The following is an 18,615-nucleotide window of genomic DNA, read 5'->3' as shown; positions in this document are numbered from 1 at the left end:
TCAAATCGGGCATGCAAACAAAAAAAGCTAACGTCTCGCTCATTAGAATTTGTTTGGTCCACTTGTTAGTGCATTGGTGATAATTACAGATTATGACATAACACTTTGTATTTATGTAGAATGGATAGGTTGACTTGTAGCTACTTTTCAAATCAGCCTTGTCTTCTAGATTTAAAAATTAAACCACTTTAGCAAAAGTGTTTATTGACTGATCATATAGAAAACATCGATTTACTATAATACAACCGAAATCACGTAATTAACTAGTATTATACATGTTTTAATTACTGTCTAGACTAAATATGTCAAATCTACAGTTTGAGAACATAAAACTATTTTAGGGGTGATTTGCAATGCAGTTATTGTAAATTAAATTAAAGTAAAAAAGCATACTTCAAAGTCAACTTCTCAGTTTTTCCTATCTATCAGGTGAAAAAGAAAAATATAATTTGAGAGTATCAATCACCCAGAACTACAAGAGATAAACAGTTCTTAAATTAATAAACCAATTCAAAAATCTGTACAGTTGAAGTCAGTGATGGTCAGTACAAAAAAGTTAAAAGAAGGTATGACCCTGGAAAAAACGTGTTTTTTGGTAAATACCACTATTTTTTTGAAATTTTAACACACTAAATCTTTTTAACCATGAGCCTGAGAGAAAAATCTAAAATGGCTTGTTTTGAGGTCCTGTACATGCCCTTGCTTTGTGTCTATAAGGTTGTGAATCACCCTGTATAATATAAGTATATTTATTATTCAACAATGATTTTTTGATAGCAGGATATCCCGCAATGAGAAAACTTAAATAATAACTTGATTGTTGCTGAATTGAAAGGCTTATTTTTATGTTTCTCGTTTAATGTAATTATGTTTACGTCCTTATGTTTTACAGAAACAGAATTGTTTTGACGTTGACAGTAATCATTTTGATGGCTTAAGTTTAAGTTATGTTTAGAATGATTCAACAGCCTGCTCTACAGTAAATATCACAGTCTAAACATGACTCAAACTTACGGGTGGTATTATATAATTTATTTGCTTAGTTTATTATAAAGTGACTTGCTAGTTGATATTGTATTATAACATTGAAGACAAAGTTACAAAAAAAAGTTTTATATGGAAGTTACCAATTTTCTCTCTTGTCTTGAGTCTTGTATGATGGTAATGGATGTTGATTTTCATACTTTTTAACATGTATGAGACTTTAAATGTTAAATCCATGTGAATCAATGTATTCAAAATTAATACATAGCTGTAGTTCTGCAATTTTGAAAAATGAGATTGAAGAAAACGATAACTATTAGCATCGCTAGGAAACCAATGAGAGGCAAGCTGGTAATAGATAATAAATCCATAAAGCAGATCATGCAATTTAGATACCTGGGCCAGACCATATGTCCAGCGTTCACTACTTGGTAATTGACCTGAGAAACCAAATTAACAAATCAGCTATAATATCAGGATGTCTAAGGAAAACTGTAGAAGGGACTACAATATTAATAAACAAACCAAATTAATATAAGAAAAGTAGGTAATGAGTATTTAAGCATGAGACATCCTTACTAAAAGCGTATAATTAGCACCGATTTTATCAATAAACGAATATAATATAACAGAAGTAAACTGAATTAAAAACTAGCACACAATGAATACAAATTGAAAGCGTGTGATTAAAAAATTAGTTTTATTATCCATTTTTCTTTGCATATTTATTTTATAAGTGAAAGTTGCTTAACCTATTTGGAGCTACAATTAGTTTCAATAGTTGTTGCGATGCTCTGTTTGTATAAAAGCGTCTACCTTCTCGTAATTGTTTCTTTTGCATATAAAAATTAGTTAATTTTTTTATATTTTTGTCAATTATTGTGTAACGTTTTTGTTAAATATTTGCTATCTCCTTCGTTTCTAGGATGATTTTTAAATTGATTAGAATGGTATCCATTCCATACCTCGGCGATCGCCAAATTGGAAAAAGCTGCTGTCGACCAATCAAATAATATGCTGCATTAAAAAGTTTAAAAATGTGAATAGTTCCTGAGATAACCAAACAAAAAACTTAAATTAAATTGAAAAATGTAAATTTTGTTTGACACTTTTTCTTCTTAAGCAGTATATGTATATGGTTTTTCCAAAATCATTTGGAAGCTTTACGAGTTTCTATAGCTTTGGAACCTTCTGAAATCTTTTTAGGCTACTTTAGGTGCATTTAGCAGGTTTTAGGACAGTTTAACGAGCATATTAAAAGTTCTGGACTGCTTTAAATGTATTTGGAAATCTTAGACCGTTCTAGAAATTGGTGAACGCTTTTTAACTGCTCTAGGATAGGACATACGGAGGCTATTAGACTGTTTTGAAATTATTTGAAAGTTTTTATGTATTATTGTATATTATCAAAATGCACATTATTAAACTCCAAATTACGCAATTTTGCCATAATTTAACCAATTTTGTATCTCTTACCGATTTCGAGATCCCCATACTTGCACACGAATTTGTGGCACCTTGTAATGAAGGCGATAACGTTGAGCAAAAACAAATTACTAATTGAATAAAGTAATAGAGAAAAGGTCATTCAAAATACATTGAATATTAATAATAATTAATTATTAATAATAAATTAAAAATAATAAATATTATTAATAATTAATTCATATTCGGTGTTTACCGAATGATGCGGCATTAATGGTGCTGTTCCTAGATTTTGGAACGCCATCTGTACTTTCTAACTCATAGAGTTGAGTACAGATGTCACCAGATGTTGCACACAACTAACATTGAATATTGTTTCTACTTTAGGCCCACTCTGTATATAAAATTCATATCAGTTATCCAAATAAGACAGTCAAATGACAAGACTAGGAAAACAAGTAGAAACAAAAAGAAAAGGAAATTAAAACATAAATTAAAAAAACAAATAAAATAAAAAATTGTTTTACAATGACATACTTAATTCTGCTTCTTACTGGTAGTTTGTTGATTTAAACTGCTGTTTGATAATCAAACAGTATGAACATGTTACGAAACAAAAATCCTCTCAATCACCTGTTTAACTGTAAAACCTCGGGGGCAATAATAATTATTTAATTACCTGTTGTAATGAAACCTTGAGTTTCGTTAGGATGTGACCACAAAGTGTAATTATACCACGCACACAGAGCCGGACTAGTCCCTTGCATTAAAAATACAAATTAAACAAAAAATATGTTCTCAAATAAAAATTGTTTATTACAGAAAAATAATAATTTATCACTATACACAACTTAATTTTTTTTCAGCCACTGTGTATACAACTAAATAGTAAAGGCCAGATTTCTTACAGATCTACTAGGAACTTAACATACAATTTTTTTTTATTTTAAAGAACTATTACAGATATGTACACGATTATCGTATTCGCATACTCTATAATAATATAAAGCACATTCACTGGAGCTAAAGTAAAATATCACATTTTCGTTTCAATTGTATGTCGGACGCTCAGAAGGAAAATAACAATATTTTCACTTCTGAGCGTCACTTGTTGAGATTTTTTTCCTATAGGAGTCTCAGTGTATGCTTGTTTGTTATTTACACTATGATGAGCACTGTATTTACAAAGGAAAAATGTCAATAAATAGTTTAATGCGAGGTTTATGCTTCTATCGAAAATTTCCTAGTCCTAAAAGCTATCAATATACATAAAACTAGTCAACGTATGTAATTTTAGCAGGAAGACTGACAAAAAGCCACTTACAGGGTAGTTCGAAAAAAAAATATAATAACCATTAGTCTAGTTATAGGAATTATCAGTACTAGGCTCCACCGGAGGGTCCAAGACTAACCTGCAAGAAAACGAAACAAAACTTAAAAAAAAAACAAAAAAAAACAAACAAAAAAATAAAACAACCAAGCAAACAAAACATGGACAAAACAAACGGATACTAAAAAACTGTATTTGTCCACTTACTAGTTTGACACTTGGCCACTCATTTATATTTAAATTAGAAAAACAGATGCGCCACTGTATTTTATTATACTGGGTGCGCTCAACAAGACGTGTACATCAATTATTGACGCGAGGGTTTCCGAGAGAAGAAAAAAACTGGGAAAATAAGGAAAACACGTACGGGTCTGGAGTATAGGACTTCGTCGCATTACCAATTCATAATATGGGAAAATACAATGGGGAGATAAAATATTAATTCATATTTCTCATTTCTTCGGGTATGGAAGGGCGGAAATTGGCCGTTTCGGGGATAAATAGGAGTTTTCGATTGCTTTGTAGGTTTCGAGGGGTTATTAAGCCCGAATTGAGAGCCCTGGAATAGGGGCAGATTGCCGAATTATGCATGGTTTTCTTTTTTTTTCTGATAGCTTTATGTAATTTAAGTTTACGCGAAGTTTCGTGAACTTGACATGTTTGACATTAAAATCGATAGATCAAATAAAACTAGAATTCAGAATGTTCCAATATGTAGGTAAGCTGGACAATGTCTTTCCAACCATATTAATTTCATTTTTCTAAACTAATTTTGTCTTTCAAAATTTAAATTTAGTGTCAAATTGACTATTGATTAATACTTTAAATCCAATGGCAGGCCACTTAAGCGATTCATTAGCATACAAGGTGATCTGTCTCTATTTAATGTTGTTTATGAAGATTGACAACTTTCTCTAAATGGTAACCAAACATAACCTAATCAGAGAAAATTATTGAAAAACCGAAAACCTACATAACGATAATGTAAATATCGATCTGTTAAAACACATAATATTCCAAACAATTTCCTTTTAGATCAATTTGATTTTTGTGTCTCACATTTACGATACTACACTTTTTATGATCACTAACATTATCTTTTGAAGCTGTATAGCCACAGGATGTTTTATTAATATTAAATGTACATTTTTTTTGAGAGATACATAACGTATTCCAAAATTGAGATACAACCTTTTAGACCCCCATTTTGTTTCCTTAATGTATTTTAAATTCAACATCTTGTAGTTTTTTTTAATTTTCTCGAGAAAGACGAAATTAAAACACTTCTAGAATCAGAATGAAAAGAATGTTGCAATGCTCTGTTTGTTTAAAATGTCAAACTTCTCGTAAATGTTTATTTTTCTGGTAAAAATTTGTTTAATTTTTTATATTTTTGTTAATTATTGCCAATTATTGTGTAACGTTTCTAGGATGATTTTTAAATTGATTATGATCAGGATGAACGTATAATTTAGTTTAGTCAATTTAATTAAACTATTACTTAAAAAAAATATTCTGCACAGTTTAATTCCAATTTAAATTCTAACAATGCTTTCGGTATTTTAAAAAATTTCCTTACTATTATAAAATAAATTAGTAATTGAATTTGACACTTTTTTCCTGGTTAATCCAATTTTGAATGACTTTTTCAGAGTCATGTACTAGATTTCTGCCCGATTTGCAGTGTTGGAATATCCTAATCTAAAATTTACTGACTATTTGAAAAAAAATACTATTCTATTAAGTATCACTAGAATATTGATACCTACTGTTATTTATAGGGAAAAACTGCCAAACACAAATTGAAGAACATTGCCTAAAAGCTTAAATAATACTAACTTAACACATTAAAAGCACTTATTTTACTTAATAAGCAACTTTACGCTTTAACTAGCAATTAATTCATGATTTAATGGGTGTATAGCACTCAATCAACCGTTAATACTGTATGGGGGCATGATAATTCTAAGAATAGCTGAATATTCGTTTTTTTTATAATTATCATTAAAATTTGAGATTGATTATTGTATTACACACCGACAGCATTTTGGTTATATTCTGTTACGTGTTTGCATAATCAAGCAATTTCATTTTAGTACTTTTTTATTTTTAATCACATAAAACTGATGAAAAAGTGGGTTTATATGAAAAAAAAATAGTTATTAACGTAAAACATGTTTTTTTAGTTTTTGTTTTGTTACAATATGTTTTGAAAGCAGTTGATGGTTGGGAGGGAGCTACCTACGTTATGCTGATGACACTACACTTATAGCCAAGGATAAACAAGAAATGTCCGAGCTAATTAAAAGAGTAGAGGAATTTTGGCTTATTGAAAGTAAATTGACAAAAACCAAAGTTAATGTCTACAGAAATTAAAAGAACAATAAGTCTGTGCTAAATTAGATAGTTTTGGGATGTGGTTCTGAGCAGGCTCTTGAGAATCCAAAGGACTGCTCATAGAATCAGTGAGTCAATCTTAGAAGAGCTAAATGTTAACAAAAGGTTGTCAACCGTAGGAATACAAAATATTCTCAAATGCTTTGGACCTGTGAGTATAGGAAAGATGATAATGATTTGGAAATACTCATGATTGAAGAGAAAGTTGAAGGAAGAAGGCGTTTGCCAAGCCGATGGATAGAAGAAATTTACTGGAAAGTCTTTAAAAGAGACCTTCCTGATAAGTGGAGAGTGATCGCCAACAGGATATGAAGGAGGATGATGCTTACCCTAAAAATATTTGGCAACAGTGTTGTGATTGTGATTATTGGTAACCAGTGGCGGAGGTAAATCATATTATTCATCCAGAAAATTTCCAATTTAATGAGTTTTTCCAAGTTAAAAAAGTGGTCTAATTTCGATAAGGCCAAAACTCGTTTCGGCCGCTCCAATGAATAATAAACGAATCGGAGCGCCCTCTATTTTCCGGGGGCCAGTTAATTATGACGTTCGGCATGATAAATTACCTGGGCGCGATAAGAAGTCTCGAAGAAAAACGAGGAAAAGTCCTCGGGAATTGAAAATTCCAGTGGCGTAGCAAAACAGCAGAAAAGTCAACGGACATAAAATCTGGCGGCAAAAACATTGAACTGTACAACTTTTATAATCGACGATCGGCAGCCAATGGCACGGCGTAATGCGGTAGCTATAGGAACCCGATTCCTTGTTTGTCTTATTGCAAAAGTAGAATGAATCTCCGCGGGCTCCGCCCCTTTTTTGCCATACCCGTTTCACTCGGATGTGTGGCGGTCGCAATAGCGTTATCTTTGTCGCGCAGCTTCGTGACGTGCATAAATTGCCATGTTGCTGGTTTTATTGTTTCTCTTGATTTGTGTTTTCTCCAAGCTCGGGTAGTTTGGATCTATTAAAGTCGATTTATTGAATTGTACGCGCTGCTGACGAACTGGTTTTGTTTTTTTTTTACTTGAAAACTTGTGCGTATGAGGATTTTTGGGTCGTTACTTGCATGTTTGCACAATGTCGACAATCTCGTTAGGATGCCTTTAAAACAGTTTCAAGAGAAAAGGTGTCAGTGAAGAAATTGGTTTTTACAGCATTCGGTACAAATTCATAATGCTCAAAAAGGGCTGTTACAGTGCAGTGCAATTCTAACCAAATGTAGCTTTGTTGTATTTTTCTAAAATTCAGGGTTAACTTAACTATTAAAATTTAAAAAATTGTACAGTACTTTACAGAAATTTAACAACACTACACTTCTCTAAAGTCTTATAGGTTGCAGGTGTGGCTATGTATGCGGATGACACCTACATCATAATATCAGCAAAGACAGAATCGAAAAGTCGAATAAAACCTCTTGAATCTTTTTTCAAAGAATGTTGGTTCAAAATTACTTTAATTCTCAATATCAATAAGACTGTATAACTTGACTCTGCATAGAGAATAAGAAAACTGAATTTCAATATACATACAAAAAGATAGTTGTAAGAACACTTCCCAAAAGTTTAATATATTGACATTTTCATGAATTTGTCCATCTATAGACGAATATCTGACTGATGCTAGTGTACTAAATGTAATAATATGTTTTTGAGATGAGAAAAATTACGCCAATCTGAAGATGTTAGTAACTTACTGACAATTGTCAAAATAACTGTCATAAATCTCAGAAACACGTCTTGTTTTGAAAACTGTAAGAAAACTATGTTAATCTGTAATTCTTGCCAACTCTAGGCAAATTTGTACAGTTTTGATATTAGTCACATTTATCACGAAATTTTTGGAGGATAATTTACATAGGCAGTCATTTGACCAACATCAAAATAACTGTCATAAATATCAAAAACACGTTTTGTATCGAATACTGCAAGAAAACTTTTCTAACCCCTGATTTTTGCAAGTTTTGAGTTGGCAGTCAGGAACAAAATTGTTTGTCAAACCCACTTGGAATGAAAAAATGACTGTTTTAAGCACATTTTTGAAATCCTCATTAAATTTCTCATCCAATAACCTGAAAAACACTACAAAATTTCGTACAGTCAGGGAGAAAAGTCGTGTCAAAATATGAACTGCAACAAACCTGGTAAAGGAAAATCTTTACTATACCGGTAATTTACTTACTAGTTTTTGTAGAAATTTCAAAATGCGGTAATAATATAGATGTCAAAAAAATAAGATAGAACATGAAACCGTTTGGTTCTAAGATCAACCGTTGCTTGCAACAGTTTTCCATATACAGGGTAGTCCAGTTTAAAATGTCAATAATTCATCATTCGATACGATGATAGCCCATCAAAAAATAAGTTGACATGTATTTTTGTAAAAAATGCTTCCTAAGAAAGATACAGTCTCCCTGACATGACACTTTTTTAAATTCCTTGTTCAATTTAGAAAAGAAAGTATTTCGTGTAAAATTTTGAGTTAAGACCCAAAAAAAACTGATATCTGGGCGGGGAAAAATTGGATAGTTTATGTTATAAACTTTGAATTCCTACAGTGGTTCGTACTTCAAAAAAGTAAGTAAATGTAATTTAAAAAAAAACCCTTTCCGAGGAATATACAGCCCTCCAATGTTCAGCTTCCAAAATCGTGTTTTTTTGTTGGACTGGAAAACTGGACGACCCTGTATGCATTAAAAAGTTCAATGTTTAATAATAAATATCTTAAAAACGATAAAATTTAGAAAAAAACTCCTCAGAACAAAAATTGTCGATACCAAGTAGCAAAATCAAAAAATGGAATAAGTTACTAAACAAAAATCCGTTGTTGTCACTGAATACAAAAATATAGAAAAAGTACAAAGTTGCACTCAAAAGTGTGGTTCTACTTTTCAAACTAATTTACTCAAAAAAGTTGCCTTTTCTTTTAGTCTGAAACCTAATTTCAACACTTAATACAGAAATTACCATCACACGTTCTAAACACAGTGTTTTTTCAAACTTACTGTAGTTAATCTACAGAGACTTTCAATAAGTTTTGTAAATATCTATGCAAATTTAATTGGCATTGTAAAAAATTATAGAAAAAAAAATGATTTCTACCAGTACCACACACGGGCATTCCGACCAGTACCATGAACTCCAACGTAATTAAATAAAAAAAATCTCGCGTTATTTATAACATTGTAAATTATGAATATGACTCAGACGAACAGACCGTTTAACAGACCAGAACGAGCTTAACGAGATATCGACACTTCAAGGGCAGCGGGGTGTCTTTTTGGGTACCACGCAGGGCATTTTCCTAGTAGAAGTTGTAAGTACTGCGAAAACTCTCGATTATATTAGTTATGGATCGCCTCTTTTATTATTGGCAACGTATTTTACTGCCGATCGACCGAAGCAATAAATAACTTTTTCGCAATTAACATAAAACACAATGGGCCACGCTCATATGCATGTCCTGCGTTATTAAAACTACACTTCAGTATTGGTAATTTTTTTTGTGCGCGCTCCCGAGCTTTTCGTTGTCAAATCTTCCAATTAAAAACTGTAAAAGCTTTCTAGGTCGCACAATGGCGTTTATTAATGAAAATACCAAGGTTGCCCCGAAGGGCCTAAGCCTGTCCAGGTGTCTTTTTGTCGACCAAACTATTTTCTACCTGGCTTTATCAATCAACCGATAATGTAAACATCTGTTTTGTTTGCACGGCCAAACTACTTGGCAAAAGGTACAATTTCACGAACCGACTAAATCTAGGTAACAACTGAGAAGCGTCCATACAAAACTACATGTCTACTAGTTTTGAGTAATCTCACAAAGACTAATTTAATATGAGTTTATTTATTATTTTTTATGAGTATGTTTTATTTTGGACATGTTCTGCAATTCCACCCAGAACAATGTGTGTAAATTTGACTAATATGACCAAAAACTATATTTATTAATACTTATATCTGATTTTGAGTCTGAATTTTCTAAACATTCACATATCACCTCTATTTTGTTATAGCTAGATTCTGCTACTAACAACACAAATACCAATCGTATACACACTGTGGGCTTTTACTCACTACTTGTACCAAGTAGTTTTAACAGGACAACGCTATTTCCCATCTAGATAGGAAAAACCTAGACATTGTGACCTTTTGCTCGGACGCTTCTCAACTATTAAAATAGAGAAAAGGAAAAAACACTCACCGTTAGCTCCAAACATGGCGTGGTGAACATACTGGTTCTGCACACCAAAGTTCGAATTGTTCCCCAGAGCGTACAGTTGCTGGAACAAACTCTCGGCACTCTCCTCTGGCTCAGCCGGGTTGGGTTTCGTGTTGGGCACCTGCATACCGGCCATTTGCAATAGTTGTAAGTGAGTGTTGTTGTTCAACTGTTGCTGATTTGCCCCCCCTTGCACGGTTGTCGAATCGGCATTACCCCCCGACACTCCAGGGAGTGGTGGCACTTGAAATCCTCCCTCTTGACTTTCCTTACCACCTTGACTTTCTAGGTGGACTCGTACGTTGGCAATGTGACTTTTTGTAAAAATATGGTCCTGCACTGAATATTTATGCGAATACTTGAAGTTGCAGTACTTGCAATCTTCAGGAAGTTGCGCGGAATCGTCCGCTTGTCCTAAAACTTTCTGCAGGGCCATTTTGCCTTTCTTCTCTTTGGCTCGGGCGTTTTGAAACCAAACTTGAACCACTCGTTTAGGGAGACCGATTTCACGTCCCAGGCTTTCGCATTCTGCCATTGTGGGAGTTTTGTAATCCGTAAACAAAATTTTCATGATTTTCACTTGTACTGAACTCATTTGGGTGCGAAATCGCTTGGCGCCACTTGATGAAGAGTTATGAGGTCTCTGGTTGTTGCTTTGGGTGCTACTGGCAGGTGATGTGGGATTACTCTCATCGTCTATGTACTCTGTAGTTTCCGACATTGAGTCACTTCTTTCGTCACATAAAGAACGTTCACTAAGGTCTGTCAAAGGTCCTGATTCGCATAGTGCATGCTCCATTGAGACTTTCATAGGCCTGGACAAGTCAACTGGTTTGGACAAATCTAAAGGGATTTCTCCACCTTCCTTTACTTCGCCTTTAATTTCACTTTTGTCACCATTTGAAGAGCCTGAGGCGTGCTGCTGAAGCTCACTGATATACCTTTTCATGCTTTCCTCATAGTACTTTTTAATAGAGTTTTCCATTTCAGGGTTCAAAGCCGGAAACAGAGGTGGAACTAAAGAATTTTGCTGTTGCTGTTGTAGCTGTTGCTGAAACTTGTTTTCACTACCTCCTGATAAACTGGGAGCACTTTCCAAACTTACTTCTTCATCAGGTAAAGCATCAATGTTAATTTCTCCTCTGGCACATTGGTCGGCGTGTTTAGTTGTCAAATGAGACTCTAAAGCACTTTTGACTTTAAACAAAGCCGGACAAAATGGACATCTCTTGTTGATGACTTGAGCGTGTGCTCTAAACTGGCCTTTTCTTTCTCGAGCCCTGGTGTTTTGAAACCACACCTGTACCACTCGTTTTTTCAAACCAACCTCCCGAGCAATATTTTCGAGCATTTTCCTCGAAGGGTTGCTTTCGATTTGGTATTTTTGGTATAGGTAATCTAGCTGTTCTGGTAGAATGGTGGTTCTAAGTCGCTTGTCTTTAGGCTGATCCGAGGCATCACTTTCTACGTCACCAAACTCCTCCATCTTGCGTTTTTGACCAGCCACATTGTTCAGCATGTTGAGCAGCGGATGAGCGGCCTGTGGCTTGGACATTTCTCCCAAGTTGGCACTGATCTGTTGCTGTAGCTGTGCTTGCTGCTGCAAAATTCCAAAAGGACTGTCCGGAGGATAACTAGGGAACAAATTGGGGTTCATCAAGTGCACGAGTTGGTGCTCCCGCCATAGTTCGAATCTGGGGAAGACCAGGTTGCATTTGTCGCACTGAAAAGTTCCTTCTTTACCATCCGAAGGAGTTGGTGACGAACTGGGAAAATTTCCTTGGTTCGGTACTGGAGTTGTGGGAGCATTAGGTGGTGGAGGGCTCATCACTTGAGTGTTTGAGCTCTGATTGGAAACGCTCATTTGGTTTTGCATTTGTTGTTGGTTTTGTTCGACTGTGGTGCTGGAGTTAGAGTCCTCAGAACTGAGAACTGCCGCGATTTGGGCGGCTGCAGCTTGAGCTTGAGCGCTTCTTTTAGCGTCTTCCTCTTTAAAACAGTGCGTTTTCTGATGCCTAATTAGCTCGTAGTACCTTTGGAAGACCAGGAGGCACTTTTTGCATTGATAATTCAAACCAGGGGTACGTTGAAACCTGTTGGCACCACTTTCATCTATACCGGGAGCTGGTTCCACTGCTGGTTGGTTTTCGTATACTTTCCTAGCTTTTTGCCTGGCATTTTGGAACCAAACAACAATCACTCTAGGGCTCAGACTTAGAAGTTTAGATAAATATTCCAAGTCGTCGTCTTTAGGATAAGCATTATTCTCAAAGAACTCTTGCAAGACTTTGATTTGATAGTCGGTAAATCTAGTTCGGTTGGCCCTTTTGCCTGTGGATCCAGAGCCTTGACTACCAGGGTTGCTGTATTCCCTACTGGGACTTAGGCAACGATTTGGCGTCAGGGGCAACATTCCCTGGAGGCTGTTGGGGTTTGGGAAGTTCTGTTTTGGTGGTGGCAACATCGGGCTGGTTAAACCGTGATGAGTGGCCATGTTCATGGTAGGTGTGCTCGTTGTTAAACACTCACCTAGTTGCGAAGCTATAATTGAGGTTAGTGTTAAGTTATTTGGAGTTGTAGGCTGAGAGGAAACGTTGATACTCTCTGTAGAAGCCACTGAGGTAGCTGGGCTTTGAGGTGGTTGCAAGTTTGGGGGTAGGTTGAAGAAATTTTGAGGTTTGTCATCCATGATTTCACTTTGCGGTTTAACTTCTTCCAGTTCTTCTTTGATTTCCTTTTTGATTTCTGGTGGGGTAATGTTGGTTTCCTTACTTTTGTTTGCTTCGTCACAACTGCTGCCTGATGAGCTATTTAAAGGCATTACCTTAGCTTCACCAGTTTTCTCGTACTCTTCCAGATTTAAAGTAGTAGAGGGAGGATTATTGAAGTTGTAAGGGCTGTCTTTGTTTCGTTGTCGTTCTTTGAATAAAGTGTTTCGGAACCAGTGCTTGATTACTTTTGGAGGCAAACCGCTTTGGTTGGCCATATCGTGGATTTGATCCTCGGATGGAGAGTTGTTAATGTCAAAGTGCGCCCTCAAGATTTTGAGTTGTTCGTCAGTGATGCGGGTGCGAGCACGTTTTTGATTGGCTGCGGCATTGGCAACCTGAAAATAAATTCTGTATTTTAAAATTGTATAAAACATGTTGATTGGTTTAATTGCCGTTTTGTAAAACGTAGCCTTGCATTGTGATAATTATCTTTAATTGATTTACGAGCGAATTGGTTTAATTTATTGAAGTCGCTTGGGTTAATCGTGAGCCCATTAACGGAATAACATAAATCGTAAAAATCTTGCACAAATCTGGGATAATGTCTCTTTTATTTGATCGGTGAAGCTTAATGATAATGATAGTCGTTTTAAAGGTGAGTCACTCTCATGAGAATCGATTACAGATTCAAGTCAAATGCGCGTGTTTGGTCATTTCGATGGGCAGATTTTGCGCCTATTGATTTTTAAATATTCATTTAGATTGAAAACCCGCGTGGAATAATAATTTTGACGGTCTGAGTTATTGTTGGTAAATGTGACAGAGGCTTATTAATTAAACTTTCCGTGTGTTCGCAGAATGTTAATCGGTTTCCAAACCTCTGGGAACCGGTGTCATTGAAACAATGTTGTTTGTCCCGAACGGTTGCTAACCTCAAATTAGATGTGGAAGGAAATTCTAACCAATTACAGGTATTTGGTTCTAATTGTTCCGCCAAATAACTAAACATACATTTTTAATACGGAAGGAGGACACTTAATGTGGACTCGTTTTTGTATTTTAAATAATTAATAGTCTTTGGAGAAATTTTAACGGGACTCTTACTTACCGCCAGCGGTATATTCTTTTGTTTTGTTTATACCGGGCGGCGGTACAAAAGTACTCCACAACTATGCCGTGGATATCAATTAAATGGCAGATTTATTACGAGGAGAAGTCGAGACATGTTTTCCCCATATTTAAAAAAGCCGCACCATTAAATCAAAATTAACGCGACCCGGAGTAATTATAAAGTATCTTGGCGTTATTTCCCGTTAAACAAGCGGTCGAACGCTGGAATTCGCGCTCCATGTGATCATTTTATATACTCGAGCATTTGAAATATGCTCCGGTAAGTAATGTTATATTTGTTTCAGATATTTACTAGTTCAATTTCCGCATTTCAACTGTCCAAATTCAGCATTTTTGTAATGTTTTTTAAGAAAATTGTTTAAGTTATTATTTTACAGAATGTCAGTTAAAAAGTATAATACTAAATTTAAAGCACATTTATGAACAAGAAGGAAAAAAGCTCCAGTAATGTTCCAGAAGCATTTTTACAAATAATTTCTAAAAAAAATGTCCTAACCTAACCTAACCCTATCCCTATGTCCTAATTATATCGCCATGTAGTGCGGCTGGTTTTAACATATTATGTTATTTTAATTAGTAAAATGAGGTTATTTATTAACTGGCAATTATGGCTAGTGTAAAACGTGGAATTGAAATCTTCGGTATTATGCTTGATTATTGAATTAATAGTAAAGATAATCTACTCCTTATACAGGGTGGTTGTTGAGTACCTACTTTCAAAAAAGAACATAATTCTGTATAGTCCATATTATAGAACATATTTACTTGTAGGAAGTTGAAGAGGTATCTTTGACTAATTTTAAGCAAAAAAGTTTGTATAGACTTACAAACGAGTCAAAGTTTTGACAAAAAAGGTCAAAGTTTTTTTTCAGGTTTTTCTATAGAACTTCCACAGTTTTTGAGATATTGAGCTGAAATTTAGAACACAACTAATTCCTTACAGCCTATATAGTTAGGCATATTAACTGATGTTGATTTTATATACAGGGTATTTTTTCACACACTTGTATTTCCGAAATCATGCGTTTACAGTTCAGCTTGAATTTGTATACTTTAGCAAGTTAAAAGTATTTTTTTAGTCACGTGACTGATTTCAGAATTGAGCTGAATTTTGGCTTAGAAAATAGCTATTAACTAGCTAACTGCTTTGAATTTTTGAGACTTCGACAAGTTAAAAGTGTTTTTTAGTTTTAGTCACGTTTTTCTAGGCAGCTCTAGTTTTGGTTTATGAGTGATTATTCTATTTTTAAAAATTGCCTTCTTAAGGTCACGTGACTGATTTTATAATTCAGCTGGATTTTGGCAGAAGAAAGCTTTAAGGAATTTCATCCTCTACAAGATATTATTAAAGTATTTTTGCCCTTAAAGGCCTAAAGGAGTTAAAAAGCAAAAAGTAACAGCGTGTACCAAACTGCTTTTTTTTAAACTTACTCCATTTCGACTGAACGTAGTTTACACAAAAAAGTGTAAATAAGGAAAGTTGTGGGAAATTTCATCCTCTACAAGACTGTAGTAAGGTATTTTTGCATTTAAGGGCCGACTTGATGATGTTTGATAATGATCAGGCCAGATCTCAAAAAATGGAAGTAAATCTTCAATTTTTAAGCTTAAAAATGTACTAAAAATGCAAAAAAATTTAAGGATATAATAAACTTTAATATGATTAAAAAGATAATTTAAGTAATTCAGTGTTAAAGTTTTGATACTTTCAAAAAGAAATTATACAAAATGACTTGGCATAAGCTTACAAAAAGTGTACAGTTTCTGAGTGTCAAAGATGTCATTATTTTCAACAGGAAATTGTACAAAACCTGTTTTCATTGCATTTTAAAGCCAGAAACTTCAATATTTAAAACGGAACGTCCTGTATATTATGAGGTCATTTAATTTTGACTGTTAATACTCTAAAATGTGAAAATGCAAAACTATCATAAGTCAAAAGAGAAAATTACACAAGTCCTGTTGCTCTTGCATTTAAAGGTTAAGTTTCAGTTCTGCTTGTCAAGAATTACATAATGACCTAGCATAAACCTACAACAAGTGTACAGTTTCTGAGGTATTCAGTGTCAAAATTGCCATTAGTATCAACAGGAAATTATTCCCAAAACCTGTTTTCATTGCATTTTAAAGCCAGAAACTGCACTATCTAAAACGTCCTGTATATTTTTACATTATTATATTATGCTTGTCGAGATCTACATAACGACCTGGTATGTGTTTTACAAAAAGTGTACAGTTTCTGAGATATTCATGATCAAAGTTGTTACTACCAACAGAAAATGCAGTATTTTAAATGGGACACTATACAGGGCAAATTAGTAATTTTAGCTCCTATCCTATACCATAGTCAAAATGAGATTTTACCAATAAAAATTCAAACGGGACACCTTGTATGTTACTAGGTCATTCAATGCTGCTTGTCAAGCTCTACATAATGGCCTGTTATGTGGTTTGTGAGATATTCAGGGTCAAAGTTGTCATTACTCTAAACAAGAAATTGCACAAAACCTGCCGTTTTTGCATTCAAAGTTTAAGAACTGCATAATTCCATTATTTTAAATGGGACACCATATATGTTATTACTTTACTTAATTCTGTCACGAACTTTTAAAGCGACTGTACTTGATACGGAATTTCGGAAATAAACCAAAAATGTTTCGATCCTTATCTTGAGCAATTTCTCCTAATTTTCTTCTCTAAAACTTCTTATTCCATGATAAGTTAACACCCCCTGTATAGTCTAAGTGTACCACTTTATGAATTATAAAACTTCCAAGTAAACAGTTTTAAATCTTATTTTCTTTGTGTTTTTGCTATAGATGTGTAATAACAGGAAACACATTCTAAACCTTTCCAAGGGACACAGATAAACCCTACACGCTAATTTCGGCGCTCTTTAATGTAAACGGGGGATTAGAAACTAAAAACTCGCCCCAGATGTAACACAATACCGAGGATGGAACAAAAGACCTTTGATACATTGTCGAAAAACGAAAGGTTACCGTAAAGTTAGTTACAAATAAAGAACGCAGGTGTGTAAAGAATGAGCGAAGGTAATCAGTTTCAAAAATTTTGTCCCTTAAGAGAATCAACTGTTAGTATTTCTACCTGGACGTTTTTGTCGTTCTCGTCAATGCATTTGGGGCCTAGAACAAGGTCGAGCGTTTGTTTAAGAGAGTGAAATTTTACAATTTAAATCACTCGAATCTAAATATGTATTCAACGTTTAAACAACTGAACAACGTGTTTTGGTGTTCTATGAATTATTTACGGTCGACTTTGAGCTATTTTCTATTCAAAGAAGAGCAGAAGTAAAAAATATAACCAATTAAAATTCAAATTTAAACATGACACTTCTCTCTCGCGTACATATCGCCGGGCATTGGTGTTAATTTCTATTGTGAAACGGCCAGCCTGTTATTAATACATTTATTTAAATAACGAATTAGCATTGTTGTGCAAATAGAACATCGTGAACCGGTACTTTTTTTTTGTTCTGGCCAATTCAATTAAGGCGCCATTTCAGCATGTGTCGAAACGCTAATAACCACATCCATTATACTCGATTTCAGGGCGCGTATTGATCTACATCAAATCAGAAGTCAAGAAAAATATCAAGGACTATGACAAAAGCACAAAGAAAATTTAACTTTTTGTTATCGCATTTAAATTAGTAAATACAGGGTTACCTTTAGAACATTTCTAGTTTTAAAAGTCCGTAAAACCCAAACAAGAAACTAACTCTTCAGGTTATCGAGATATTGCAATTCAAAGGGTGGTCAAAAAATAACCAAAAGTTTCAAAAATTCAATACACATCTGAAACAACCTGTATACAACATGTGTAAGTATGGGGATCTCGAAAACGGTGAGAGTGAAATTATGGAAAAATTGCGCAACTTGGCAATATCATATTTGAGATCACAGATTTCGGTTTTTGGTTATCAACGTTCACTTTTTTTTATTGGCACCAAATTTGGCATAAATTGTTTACATTGTTGATGTCATCGTTTTCCTTCTAAAATATGACATCACATTTGATGTCCTATTAGATAACCATCACTTTTTCAAAGCAGAATCCGAAAATATAATTTGTCCTGATTTAATTAATGTGTAACAATCATGCTTTGTTAAATTTAACTTTTTAGTTAAAATCCATTAGTATGTATGGTGTAGAATGACAAAAGTAGTATTGAAATAGTGATAAGCACTTATTTTTTAATTTTATGTTCAATAGAAACTAAAGAAAAGTTTTTTAAATAAAGCCAAGAAAGTGGGTTTGCAGAGAACCGAATTTTTAATATAATTGACAACAAATTAATTTTAGATGATTCTAGAAATTCCAAGGAATTGATATCCATAAAAAACACCCTTTTATCAAAATGTAGAAAAAATTTTAAGATGGAAAAAGAGGGTAGAAATA

The 18,615-nt window shown here is 34.0% G+C and overlaps 1 protein-coding gene across 4 annotated transcripts in view; it reads right to left on the bottom strand.

The window, feature by feature from the left end:
• Window positions 1–18,615, bottom strand: part of zfh2 (Zn finger homeodomain 2) — a 78,900-nt gene that overhangs the window by 28,698 nt on the left and 31,587 nt on the right. For 3 of the 4 annotated variants that reach the window (XM_081984413.1, XM_081984412.1, XM_081984414.1), the window contains exon 4: window positions 10,334–13,457. In XM_081984413.1, the coding sequence (XP_081840539.1) occupies window positions 10,334–13,457 (3,124 nt within the window). Of the gene's footprint in view, window positions 1–3,204; window positions 3,822–10,333; window positions 13,458–18,615 lie in introns of those variants that run through there. The other variant, XM_081984415.1, reaches the window with a different exon arrangement.

Source organism: Ips typographus, linkage group LG7, assembly GCF_016097725.1.
Source record: "Ips typographus isolate SLU linkage group LG7, UJ_Ityp_2.0, whole genome shotgun sequence".
NCBI classification, from domain to species: domain Eukaryota; kingdom Metazoa; phylum Arthropoda; class Insecta; order Coleoptera; family Curculionidae; genus Ips; species Ips typographus.
The sequence above is the reverse complement of the archived record's forward strand: the minus strand, read 5'-3'. Positions and strand labels throughout refer to the sequence as shown.